Raw genomic sequence first — 13,773 nt, forward strand, 5'->3', positions numbered from 1 at the left:
CCCGCTCGTGACACTGATTATTTTATCTCAACTTAAAAACCTTAATTAATTGAATGTTATTAATTGGTCAAGCGGACCACGAAAAATAGTGAAGTTAAGGTTAGTGTTAGAGACGGCTTAAATTAGGTAAGGTAAGACTGGGCTAGGGATATATCGTCTGGGTTATAAGATGCAAACTAGGTTAAGTATCGTTAGGTTTAGATTAGGTTAGGTATCATCAGGGTTAGAGTTAGTAACGAGTTAGTTTGGGTAGGGTTAGAGTTAGGAACTAGTTTGATTAGTTTAGAGGCGGGCTAGGTTAAGTTGTTTCGTCAGGGTATGAGTTAGGGACAGGTTATAGTTAAATTTAGGGCCGAGCTAGGTTAGCTTTCATCTGAGTTAGAGTTAGGAACGAGTAAGGTCAGGTAGGGGTAAAGTTAGTAACGAGTTTGTTTACGTTAGGTTTCGTCAGGGTTTGGGTTAGCTTTAGGAACGAGTTAATTTACTTTAGGTATTGTCAGGGTTAGAGTTAGATTAGGAGTTAGTTTAGGTAGGGTTAAAATTAAGAACTAGTTTTGTTAGGTTAGGTATCGTCAGGGGTAGATTTAGGAACGAGTTAGGTTAGGTAGGGTTAGAATTAGGAACGAATTTGGTTAGGTTAGGGGCGAGTTAGGTTAAGTTATTTCGTCAGGTTTATGAGTTAGGGACAGGTTTGAGTTGGAGTTAGGACCGAGTTAGGTTAGCTTTCATCAGAGTTAGAGTTAGGAACGAGTTTGGTATGGTTAGGTACCATCAGGGTTAGAGTTAGGGATGGGTTAGGTTGCGGCTGGAGTTGGGAACAGGTAAGGTTATGGCTGGAGTTAGGGAAGGGTTAGTTAGGCAGCATTGATCATTGTCAAAACAAAATGGCGAATCCCCATTAGCAATTAAGTTGATAGTGTCATGTTAATTGCTTGTGCACGTTAAAGGTTATTTTAGTTGCAAATGAGAGTCCTCTGCCATGTTATACAGGTCGCTTTGCTCCTTCACAATATGTGCGTCAGTACTTTTCTTGTAACTACAATAGATGGATTTTGTGACAGGCGTACTCGACCTATCTTCGCGTATAATATTCGAAAGAATTATCTGTAATTGAAACAGTTTGATCAAATCTTTGTTGTCCCTAATGCAGGAATATAGTCTGTTTTATCGACCGCTTCTTTTGTGTTGGTTTCGTTCCCTCCCTCGTTTATAGTCCTAGAGAGGGAATTGTACGTTCATTGTCCAAGGTACGATTCATTTCAAAACGTTTCAACGGCCGTTTTTGCCAAAAAAAAAGAAAAAAAAAGGCCTTCGTACTCAAAATGACCATGTTCGTAGGTACCCATGGAAAGTACCGATGTATTTATTAAATAATTTCTCATAATATTAAAAAAATCCTTCTAAAATAACGCAAAACATTAGCCCTCTCGTCGGCAATTAATCGGCTTATGCACTGTAGGAATTTAAATGTATTATTGATTTTCTACCCTTCCTAATTCATACTGGATTCTTGCCTGATAGGTCAAAGGGCCTTTAGAGTTGGAATATTTTTAAGCTCAATCGGCAGTAATCTGCTTCTCATTATTATTTCGATTTTGGTAGGCTTTTGAACAAGATTGATTCAAGTACAATTCAGAAGATGCAATTTTTTTTTTGAATTCATTTGAAAAAAAAAAGAAGTTTACTCGATAAACGGCGACATTTAAAGTAATTAGTAACTAAATAGCACTCGACTCGTTGTTTGTACATACATATGTAATTGCCTGTTCCATTTCGTAACGGTCCACTTATAATTTACTCAATTTTTCATTTCAGTATCACTTCATAGGATAAAAGGCTGGCTACTTTTCCGTAGATTTCACTGTAAAATTGAAAAAAAAATCGACCCTACTGGATACGTAGGTTTAGGTATGAGTTAGGTTAAGCCATATAGGGTTAGATTTAGGGATCAGTTATATTAGTTACTTAGGGTTAGGTTTAGGGATGAGAAGTGTGTTAAAGGACAGGTTAGGTTAGATTAAGGTTATTGTTAGGGTGGGTTAGGTTTAGGGAAAAGTTAGGTTAAGGTTAGATTAGTGTTAGAGATGGTTTAGGATAGATTACGGGGATGGATTTAAAAATAACCCGATTTGAATGTTTTTGGGCGTTCTTTCAGTCTTTTTCATTTTATCAATGTAATAATTTGTTTTTATTAAACCCACGAGAAATTGGGGATTCTAGTAGGTTAACAAAATCAAACAGAACTTAGCTTCTACATGTTTCAGGCATAGATGCCCAGAAGATTCAGCATTTGCCCAAATGGAAAATAGCAAATGCTTGTTATTTTGACGATATTTTACGAAATCATAAAAAAATTGACTTTCCAATTATTTCCTCCTTTTTTGTAACGTGGGGATGGGTTACGTTAGGTGAGGGTTTGGTATGTAAGTTTAGATTATTGTTAGTGTAATGTTTGTGATGTGTTTGGTTAGATAGGTTTATGTTTAGGAATGTATTAGGCTAATGTTAAGGATGTGTTAGGTTAGATTGTGATAGATATGGGGATAGGTTAAATAAAATTACGTAGGCTTAGGTATGAGTTACGTTAGGCTATATAGGGTTAGATTTAGGGATGGTTTTGGTTTTGATTATGGTTATTTTGAGGGATAGGTATATACTTTATACCTATATATAGGGATAGTTACTTAGGGTTAGGTTTTGGGATGAGTTAAGGTAGGTTAGAGGACGGGTTAGGTTAAATTACGGTTACTTTTAGGGTGGGTTAGGTAATTGAAGAGTTAGGTTATGTAGGATAAGGTAAGTGGAGCTAAAAATAACCCGATTTGAATGGTTTTAGGTGTTTTTCAGTCTTTTTTCATTTTATTAATGTAATAATTTATTGTTTTTATTAAACACACAAGAAGTTTGGAATTATGATAGGTTTATACAATTAAACAGGAGTTCACTTCTACAGTCTCAGGCTAGGATGCCCTAAAAATATAGCATTCGCCAAATGGAAAACAGCAAACACTTGTTATTTTTACGATATTTTATGCAATCATAAAAATAGACGATTTTTAAGTTATTGCCTCTTTTTTTCTTTTTACCCCCTGATTCTACGGAAAAAACAATCAAGACGATGTCGCCCTAAATCCAAAATTGTATTTCCGCCAACAGCGACAATTCAAACGTAAATTTCAATGTGTACGAGCCGACGTGTAGGCAGATTGGCCTTGTGGGTTAGATTCGTTGCAACATCCTTCAACTACTTATGTTAGGATTTAATCAGTACCAGTTTTTTCCCTCTCTCTTTTTAAAATGAGGACCACTTAACTGTTCGAACTGCATACGCCTTCTAGAGCTTTTCGTTAAAATTGGCCTTGATTGTATCAAATATGAACATTTAGAAGAACGCAACAGAAGAAAATCAGCTAAAAGAAAACACAAAACAAAGAAAATAGCCAAATTCAGACAAATTAATATTTTTAAAGTAACATTCTAAATAATTCTGTGGGGGGGGGTCGGTTTCCGCTACGGTTTAGGCGTTGACACGGCGAAGGTAAAAGTCCCGGGGTCGGGGGCAGCTGGATTCGAACCCGACATATTTACAAACTGATTTGTTTTCACCGAGGGTGCATATTACGTCGTAAAAAAATAATAATTCTGTATTTTGTTGATTTCAGTGTTCAAATTTTATAATAAATTATCCAAATCAGATTTTTTTATATAAAAAGAAAACATTTCAATGTATTCGATTATAATATAAATACAACAATAACTATAAAACAGATAATTCAATAAATTGGTACTGGGGAAAAGAGTGTTTAACGCATGTCCCGAGACCTCATCACCACTTAATACGGTTTTCATTCAATAACCCCCCCTCTATTAATTATTCAACAAAACAATCTTTAATTGACGAGTTTTCCCGATTTGAAGTAAAGTTTTTGCGTTTTGTTTTCGAACCAAAACTGGAGTTGTATTTGTCAGAGAAGAAATACGACAGGTTTTGTTCGAGGTACAAGTTATGTAATCAATGCTCTAGACTACACATCTTTTCTTAAATTTGAATATCCTCCAATAACCCTCGCCGCGAATTACGTGTAGTTACAACTAATTAATGAAGTTATATAAACCCCAAGAAACACTTCACTGGAGCTTAACACGATTATTTGAACTTTGAATTACTTGAAAATGACAGACCCTAATTTTAGTACTTTATAATTCGCCTGTGAATTATTTCCAAATGCATCACTCAGACAATTTGCTCACAATGTCTGAATAGTCCAAAAAAGTTTCATATGTTTATTCATTTATTATATACTACCTATATATTTGTTCCTTATGTATTTCACATTAACCAGTGTGCCAGTAACCAGTATAGGATAGATTGGTAAATTTCTGGATTTTTTCAAACTCGAAAGTGACTTTTATATTTTTCCACATTTACAAGGTTTTTAATATTCTATATTTCATCAGATAAATTTTTCGGAGTGATAATTTCATTATTTATCTTATTTCAAAGTTTTATTAAATCAATTTAAGGTAGAAATGATTATTTGTGACATGTACTTTCTTGGTTGGGTTAAGTTCGTTTTGGAAGGGTTAGGGATGGATTATGTTAGGTTAAAGTAAGGTAGAAATAGGGATGGGTCAAGTATAGGTTGCGTTAGAATTTGGAATAGATTAGGTCGGATTATAGTTTGGGTTGGGTTATGCTAGGTGAGAGTTAGGTTATGGTTAGTGTAGTGTTTGGGATGGGTTAGGTTAGGTAGGGTTAGCGGGAGAGCAGCTTAGGTTAGATTATGGTTAGTGTTTGGGATAGGTTGCGTTAAGTTAATGGTAGATTATGGTTAGTGTTAGTGTAGTGTTTGAGATGGATTAGGTTAAGTAGGGTTAGCATTAGAAACGGTTTAGGTTAGATTATGGTTAGTGTTACAGATGGGTTAGGTTATGTTAGTTCAGATTATCATTAGAGTAGTGTTTGAGATGGGTTAGTTTAGGTAGGGTTGTTAGCATTAGCAATGGTTTAGGTCAGATTAGATGTATTAGTCAGGGTGTATAGTACATTGTGCTTGTTAAGAGTTGCTGTATCTCCCGTTCTGTATGTATAGCACATCAGTGAGTCCTAGTTCATCAAGGAACTTGATTAGTAGGCCCAGTCTCAGTGGTTAAATTTCTTCTACAGTTATATTGACATCCCAAAACACTTTCCTCTGTCGGAAAATGTGGTATCACAGTTTGTTAGTAGGTGTGTTGTGTTTCCTCTGCTTCTTTTCAGAAACTGCACGTCCCTTGTTGGATTATACCCACCTTCTTCAGATGCCCATACAGTTTGTGTGTCCTTTTAATAATCCTGATAGGATTCACAGTTTTTCCTTCTTCCTTTGATGAATTCTGTTGTATCTTTTCTTTCAAAGTGTGTTAGAAGGTTCTTGGGTTGTTCCCATAAGTGGTTCCAATAAGTGAATCCCACTTTTCCTCAGTTTGTCCTATTGTATAAGGTAATGATTTATAGTGTGAATTCCTGCCACAAAAGGGCTCAGGTCCTATCAGCGGTATAGCGGCCCCTTTCCTTGCAAGGGTATTTGCTCTCTCGTCTCTACTCCCACGTAGCCTGGAACCCAGCAGAGGGTGATGTTTATTTTTATTATTATTTTACAATTGTATTTCAGGTAAGAGGTTGTACGAATCCTCGGGATGCCGGTGTTTTTGAAAAAAAAAATCCCATTTTTAAGTATGTCAGGTTTCAAAACCTTTCCCTGCGTCAACGCATAAATGTTTGCAGCTATCACCATGCTTTCATTGCTTTCTGTTTCGTTTCTGTTCTTTATCGGCCCAGGCTGTTGTGCCGTATGTGAGGATAGGTCTCACCATCCAGAGCAGGGTTTCTGGTCTGCATCCCCAGTTCTTCCCTGCTATTCTTCTGCATTAAAGATCGTGTCACTTTCTTGTTAGTGTTATAGTGTTGGGACAGATTAGGTTAAATTATGGTTAATGTTAGGGATGGGTTAAGTTAAGTGAGAGATTAGATTATGTTAGTTTCGATTATGGTTAGTGTTAGGTATGAGTAACGTTAGGTAGAGTTATGTTTAGGCTTAGTTTATGGTTAGTGTAGGAATGGGGTATATTAATTTACTTGCATTTAGGTTTATGAATGTGTCAAGTTAGGTTAGCAATAAGAACAGGTTTTTTTTAGATTGGGGATGGTTAGATTATGGTTACTGTTAGGGATGGATTAGGTTTATGAAATAATTAGGTTAAGTTAGATTAGAGTTAGGGAGGGTTATGTTAGGTTAGATAATGATAGTGTCTGGTGTGGTTTTGGATTTGGTTAGGTAGGTTTGAGTTTTGATATGAGTGCTTTTAGGTTAGTTGGGTTAGTGTTAAGGATTGGTTAACTTTAGGTTAGGGTAAGATGGGTTTTAGGGACAGTTAGGTTATGTTAATTAGGGTTAGAGTTGGAGTCAGGTAGGGTTGTTTAAATATATTTTTCGTTTTCTATTATCATATATTTGCTCCTTATGAATTAATTACATCTGGAAGTTGCCGTGGAATACTTTCTACTAGCTGGGAAGTTTGTTTGCTGGAGGTTAGCCCATTTCTTCTATAAGAGGCATTTCATGATTCTGAAGGTATCAAGAAATGTGGCATAAGAAGCTCTTACCTGTCTTGAGTATATCCTATACATGTTTGATGGGTGTTAAGTCAGGAGGCTAAAACACTACTATTGTTCTTTTTCAGAAATGTTCGGACTATGCGAACATCCACATGGTTTGGTTAGGTTAGGTTTAATGTTAAGGACGGTTTAGGTTAGGGTAAGTTGTAGGGTTTAAGTTAGAGCTAGGGATGGTTTTCTTAATTAGATTTTTACCTTTCTATTGTGCTACTTTTTTTTTGCATTAATTACATTTGGAAGATGCCTTGGCATACTTTACCAGCCAGGAAATATCTCTTTTCTGAAGGTTAGATCCAAGCTAGTTGGGAGGTTGAAGGTTAGCAAAAGTAAACATTGAGAATGAAAATGCTTAACATCCCACATATTCCATAAAGATTGTATGTATTAATCTCAAAATGATAATCCCTCCCAAATTAAAGTTATTTTTTAATTAATTAATTAATTTATTTTATTTTATTTTTTTTATAGATGATTTGCCTCCAAAAAAATTCAATTCCAGAAGAAAATCGGTGTTTGCTGAAGCTTATGATCCTGAGGACGACGACGACGATGGAGCAGCTGTAAATATATATATATTTTTCCCCCAAATTTACACGTTAAATAGTTGATTGATGTATAATTCATGTGTATCATTCCAGCCCCAAATTTATCCTAAATCTGATGAGCAGCGACAGCGTTTAGCAGAAAATGTGCGCAATATACTCCTTTTCAGATCGCTCGATCAGGTAGAAAATGTTGAATGTCTATATTATTAATCGAGATTTAATTGTTGCTACACTTTAAAAATTGAAACAATTTATTTTGTGTCTATTTTAGGAACAAATGAATGAAGTTTTAGACGCAATGTTTGAAAAAACTGTAAAAAAAGATGATGTCGTCATCAAACAAGGAGATGATGGAGACAATTTTTATGTTATTGAGAGGTAATTTATTTATAATACTACAATAATATTCATTGATTTTTTTTTATATTAAACTTGCAGTGAGAATCAGTCTTGGCTCATTAAATATAATGCATTTTATTATTTGTGCATATTCTGTGAGCCTTTATTAATTAAAAATTTTCACAGTTGCATATAAAAAATTTAAAATATTTACACTGTATTTTTCAGCGGAACATACCAAGCATTCGTCAAAGGGGAAGGCAATCAAGATAAACTGATCCATACATACAATAACAGTGGAAGTTTTGGAGAATTAGCTTTACTATATAATATGCCTCGAGCCGCCACTATTGTGGCTGCTTCTGAAGGTTCACTGTGGGCTATGGATAGACAGACCTTCCGTAGGATTGTACTCAAAAGCGCTTTTAAGAAGAGGAAAATGTATGAAGCTCTTATTGACTGCGTGCCAATGTTGAAAACCTTGCAGGTGAGCCAAATATATACAAAAAATAAATCAATAAAATAATAGTAAAAAAAAAAAAAACTGAAAATGTTCAGACCATTTAAAACTGAATGTTCAAAATGGGCTGAATGTCTGGCTTTCCAATTACAAAATTTAATTTTACGATTCAGGAGGGTTTAAACTTGATTGGCTGCTGGAAATAAGCTTCTTGAACATAGAAAAATCCCTGATCCTTCTGCTCCGCTGTCAAGTAGCTTAGGGTTAACCTGGTTGCCCAGGAATCCCCCAATTTCCCTGCCATTGCTTTTCCTTCATCATTTTGTCATGCCAGCCATCTTCTCTGTGTTAGTACCCATAAGCTCCCTAGTTGCTTCTGTGATTCACCCTCCATTTTGATTACGGATATGTTGTGTACAAGGGACTCAGTGAATTAGCATGAAGATAAGCTTAATTGTTTGGTGAATCGTTAGTACATTTTATCTTCTGCTTCCAAAGGAGGTCCCAGGTGAGTGATCTGTACATTGACTTGAAGTGGTCCCTCCCTACATATATGATCTTCCTACTATCAGATCATTTATACAGTCCTACAGTTCCTTTAAATTGGCTTCCAACCTTCTGGACTCTGTCCCCCCTAAATACAGAACTAACTGCGTTCAGTCATTCTTTCCTCATCATATGGTATTTTTTTAACCCAATAGTGAAAAGGATGGTTCTACTACACCAATTGGTCTTGCTGTGATGCGGATTTTGGGCTGTAATAGCTCATCATCGCACTACCAAAGTATCTAGATAGCACATAACTTGCATAGTTTGACAATGTGGGATTGCGGTTCAAAGTCTGATAACTGCAAAACCAGTAGTGAGTAGAACCATCCTTTTCTATTATTGAATTGATATACCCAGTCCATTATAACCATTTTTTTAAAATAACCCTATCTGAATTAAATCTCCCCTTACCCTGCCTAACTTAAACCACCCCTAACCCTACCTAACGTTACCATAACCCTTACTCTACCAAACTACAGTTTGTGAGTGGAACCATCCTTTTCAATTATTGAATTGATATACTCACTCTATCACCAGTTTTTAATTACCATAAATAAATTAAACCCACCCCCTAACCCTACCTAACATGACCACAATCCTTACCTTACAAAACCTAACCTAACCATAAACAACCCTTACCCTACCTAACCTAAATTTGTAGCTAGTATAACATTTATCATTTCTACAATTTGTATGTAGAAGTATTCTTTTCAATTATTGAATTGATGTAATCAGTCCATTATAACCATTTTTTTAAAAATAACTACCTAAATTAAATCTCTCCTTACCCTGCCTACTTATTAAACCCTAACCTAGCCAAACCATAACTCTAGCTCAAAAAACCTAGAGTTTTTGAGTAGAACCATCCTTTGCAATTATTGAATTGAAGTACTCACTCCTCACCGGTTTTTAATAACCTCCCCTCACCCTGCCTAACTTGTTTGATCACAGCCTAACCTAACCATAAAACTTACCCTACTTAACCTACAATTTGTGAGTAGAACCATCCTTTTTAATATTGAATTAAATCTCTATAAATGAATTTAAACACTCACTCCATCATAACTGATTTTTAATGACTGCATTTCAATTGAAACATGAACCTTTACACCACTTACTTTGGCGTAAACAACCCTACCTAACCCAATATTTTCCATCTTTAAACCTTTGAATACCCCTTGGCCTTTCAACTTAGCATCGAAGATTCTTTCTTGTCCCTTTTTACGTGTTTTCATTTTGTATGTATATGTTAATGTAAATGAACATCTTTGTGTATCTTTATCAGACTTGAATCTTTTTAAATACGTTTGTGTTCATATTTAATTATTCACAGGGACTTTAATACCCGGGATAAAGTTCATTTTTCAATTCATAACCCATTTGTCCATAATTTAAATTCTAAGGAAAATCATCTATTCTACATCTTGGATCCTGGACAGAATTTATTTTGATGTGCACAAATACAATTTTCTTAAAAATAAATTGTTTCATTTTTGAATTAACATTGCTGATAAATTAATGGACTATTTTATACCTACTGATTTTTTTTTCATTTTCTTTAGCCTTATGAAAGAATGAACCTTGCTGATGCTCTTATCCCCAAATCTTACAATGATGGTGAATGTATAATTCGTCAGTACGATGCAGCTGATGGGATGTATTTCGTTGAGGATGGGAAAGCACAGATATCTATGCTCGGTGAAAATAACAAAGAAGTACCAGTAAGTTGACTACTGTATTATTGCAATAAAACTCAAATAAAGTGAATTAAGTCAGATCCTATTTGTGATAGATTCATATGGCAATATTTTCCAGAAATATTTTTTTTCTTCTGAAAATATATGTTTTTACTTATTAATTTCAAGAGTGGGGGGCTATTGCCTGCCATAAGTCAAAATTGGAATCACTGTATCAGATTAGTAGGAATGATTTTTTTTTATAAGTTGTATTACATCTGACATAGCACAGGAATAGTCTTAAATATATAAAAATATGTAAAAAATAAGAACTTACAAAAGTGATGATTGTTACAATTTACCCACCTACTTAAAAAGTTGTCAATGATTATATCATTGAGAAGTCAATAAAATGAGTGGTTGCCTGGTCATAAACAAAGGGCCCTGCTTGTAATTTCCATTACAATTTACCAGTTCATTTATGTATTATTTGTATTTTAGATTAAAACCATAGAGAAAGGTGATTACTTTGGAGAATTGGCATTAGTTACCCATAGGCCTAGAGCAGCTTCAGCTTATGCTATAGGTCATGTAAAAGTTGCTTGTAAGTAAAAGTTGTTTTTTGCCTTCTTAATAACTTTTCTTTAATAAAAACACTTTGTACATGTACTTCTGAAAGAGAAAATTATGAGTATGCTTGTGTATAATTGCAGAATTATTAATGATGTTTACCCACTCTATTTAATATCTTTATTTTCTACGTTTACTTTAGTCAAATTAACATAAGATTGATTTACTGTGACACACTTTGTTATGTATCTAATTACTTTCCTACTATACACCTGCCGTATTTATTTTTAGTACATTTTGGATTATAAATTAACTATTTTAGAATCAATTTTGGGATGCTTCTTGATAAATTACTTATTTTATATAGCCATTTTGTTTTACTTACTATAAGGTCAATTTAAAAACCCATCTCGAAGTTGTTCACATAAAGGATGAAGAGAAATGTTTCTAATTGAGAGCCCTGGGGCACACCTGAATATAATGTTAGTGACTTTATTAATGCACTGATATATATTTTCAAGATATAACTTCTGAGGCATGCAGAATAGTTAAATACAAAATAGTACTTCTTTTGTACTATTTTCTATTTAATTATTTTAAAAATACTGGAAAGATGCATTAATTGTTTACCATTTGATAGATCACTATTATACTTTGTATTTATCAAGAATTTTTACTTGTGATATCGTTTTCTTTTTTCACTGTTTAAAATTTGTGCAGTCTGATCTGAGGGAAAATTTGATATAAAAAAATTGTCCATAAATTTCCTGGGGGGTTTGGATAGCTAATAGTTGGGATTTTTTATTTTAAAAAAGGAGTGAGTAGGCATGTATGTAAATATATCAAAATCAAAATTTGAACTACATATTTGTATTTTGATTTCTGCCCCAGAAATGGTGGACGAACTAGTGGCAAGGGCATTTGATTATAGGTTCGATATCTGCCTCTGAATAAAGTCAGTGAAATCAGAAAAGGTCAGGGGTTTTTCCTTTCAACCAAACTCATTTTCAAATGTTTTCCGTGTTTTGGAGTCTAGGAGATGCAAAGTGTAAGAATACAGCACAAACCCGGCACAGTCCAGAAGTTGTATTTTCTGGAGCATGTTACAATTTTCCAAAATAATTACGGAAAAGTTTTCTAAAGTTTCATCATGGGTTTGAAGTTGAAAAGGTGTGTGAAATGATTCATTGCCCTAGTACAATTTCTAACGTATCTTTTCAAGATGGCCTCCCAAGCTTGCATATAATTTGCCTCAGATATTTCAATAGCAAAAACAACCTGAGATGTAGATCCCTTCAGACAGGATTTCATAAATCTCCGCTTCACGGAAAAACATTGAGTTATGAGTGTGTAACCTAAATCATCTCTTACTTTAACCCATCCATAACCCTGCCATACTTAACTTCCTTTACCCTATACCCCCCATAACCTCTTTGCCCGTCCATTACCCTACCTTACTTAACCCTTCCTTGCAAATGAATAGTAATACTCACAAACTGGTTTTGCACTGATCCAGATTTTGAGCTGTAAAAGCTCGTCAGCAAGGTGATACAGTGCAAAACCAGTTTGTGAGTAGACCTTACCCTACCTAACTTAAATTGCACTTAATCCTTCCTAATCTAACTAAACCAAATCACACCCCTTAACCTACCTGACCTAACCCAACATCCAATCCTACCTATCAAAAGTCATAAGATAAATTGTCAAAGCTCACTCACTATCTACAACGACCTTTATATTTCTTTTGTCAATGAACTGAACAGTCCCTGTTTCAAAAGTTCCACACCAAGCTTTTGTTCCTTTCTAACCGTGTCCTTTCATACTGAGTGGCACAATGGGTATTACAGGTGCAGTGCTGTCCCTGGTGTCAGGAAACATGCTACAAATAAATATTTATAAAAAATTAATCTATTGAATTTATAAATATGTTTGTTTTAGTCCTGGATGTGGAAGCTTTTGAACGTCTGTTAGGACCTTGTATGGAACTAATGAAACGGAACATTGATGACTATGAAACGCAGATTGAAAAAATATTTGGAGCTAAAATCAACATGGATGATGTCCGATGAAGACCTTAATACTAATAAATCCACCAGCATAAGTTCTGTTTATTTAGCTAAACTAAAAATTTCAAATAATTCTAGAACACATAAATCATACATCAGTTCAATGTGCTCCAAGCGACAAATTTCAAGGTGTGTCTGTTTTGTGGCCAAGGTAAGCAAATAGTAATTTTTAAAACGTAATGTGAACATTGTCGTGGATTANTATATATATGTGCGCTACCTTATTAAATGTGTAATTTGTTGACATTTCTAAGTACATATCCTCTTCATCATAAAAAATAATTATTATACAGGATAAATATACATTTACAAACTATGCCTTAATTTCATGTTTGTATTGTATACCATCTGTTTTACTTTTGTAGCTGAATATATTTAAAAATTTTACGATTTATTTTTTCTCTTAAGCTGGTGGCAAACAAAATACACTGTTTTAAATATTGTTAAAGATTTATTTTATTTTTATGCTGAAATTGTTGGTTAAAATTTTTTATGATAAAGCAGGGTTCGTGGTAGTTGAAATATGTTTCGTGAACACTATATGGTTTTGGTAGAAGTTAATAATGATTTTTTCTGAGTCAAAATTCAATCCAAGCGGTCCAAAATATGTTTTACAATTTAATTTTGCGTTTAGTAATGTTAATACACAATTTTTGAGCATTTGCCAAATGTGAAATGAATAAAAATATAAAATATTGTTGTCATGGATTCTTCCTTTTTTTTCTTTTTTTTTTAATACCCTGGTCAATGAAAACAATGTTATAAATATGTATAGATGTAATATATGTATAGTGACTAATCATTTTTTTTTTTTTTTTTTTGCCACCACCTTAACGTGTTAAGAACCCCTTGTTATTTATTTTATCATTTGTTATTATTTAATTTAGAAGTATTATTTAAGTTAAAATGA

General features: G+C 34.1%; 1 protein-coding gene across 1 annotated transcript in view; it reads left to right on the plus strand.

The window, feature by feature from the left end:
* LOC106667234 (cAMP-dependent protein kinase type II regulatory subunit) overlaps positions 1–13,571 on the plus strand; it is a 42,998-nt gene extending 29,427 nt beyond the window's left edge. The window contains exons 2-8 of the mRNA XM_014395060.2: positions 7,127–7,218; positions 7,297–7,383; positions 7,475–7,581; positions 7,771–8,029; positions 10,114–10,272; positions 10,729–10,831; positions 12,736–13,571. Coding sequence (XP_014250546.1) covers positions 7,127–7,218; positions 7,297–7,383; positions 7,475–7,581; positions 7,771–8,029; positions 10,114–10,272; positions 10,729–10,831; positions 12,736–12,866 — 938 coding nt within the window. The 3' untranslated portion in view covers positions 12,867–13,571. The remainder of the gene's footprint in view (positions 1–7,126; positions 7,219–7,296; positions 7,384–7,474; positions 7,582–7,770; positions 8,030–10,113; positions 10,273–10,728; positions 10,832–12,735) is intronic.
* The last annotated feature ends 202 nt before the right edge of the window (positions 13,572–13,773 follow it).

This window comes from Cimex lectularius, unplaced genomic scaffold (assembly GCF_000648675.2).
Source record: "Cimex lectularius strain Harlan isolate CLEC.00 unplaced genomic scaffold, Clec_2.1 scaffold27, whole genome shotgun sequence".
In the NCBI taxonomy this organism is placed as follows: Eukaryota; Metazoa; Arthropoda; class Insecta; order Hemiptera; family Cimicidae; genus Cimex; species Cimex lectularius.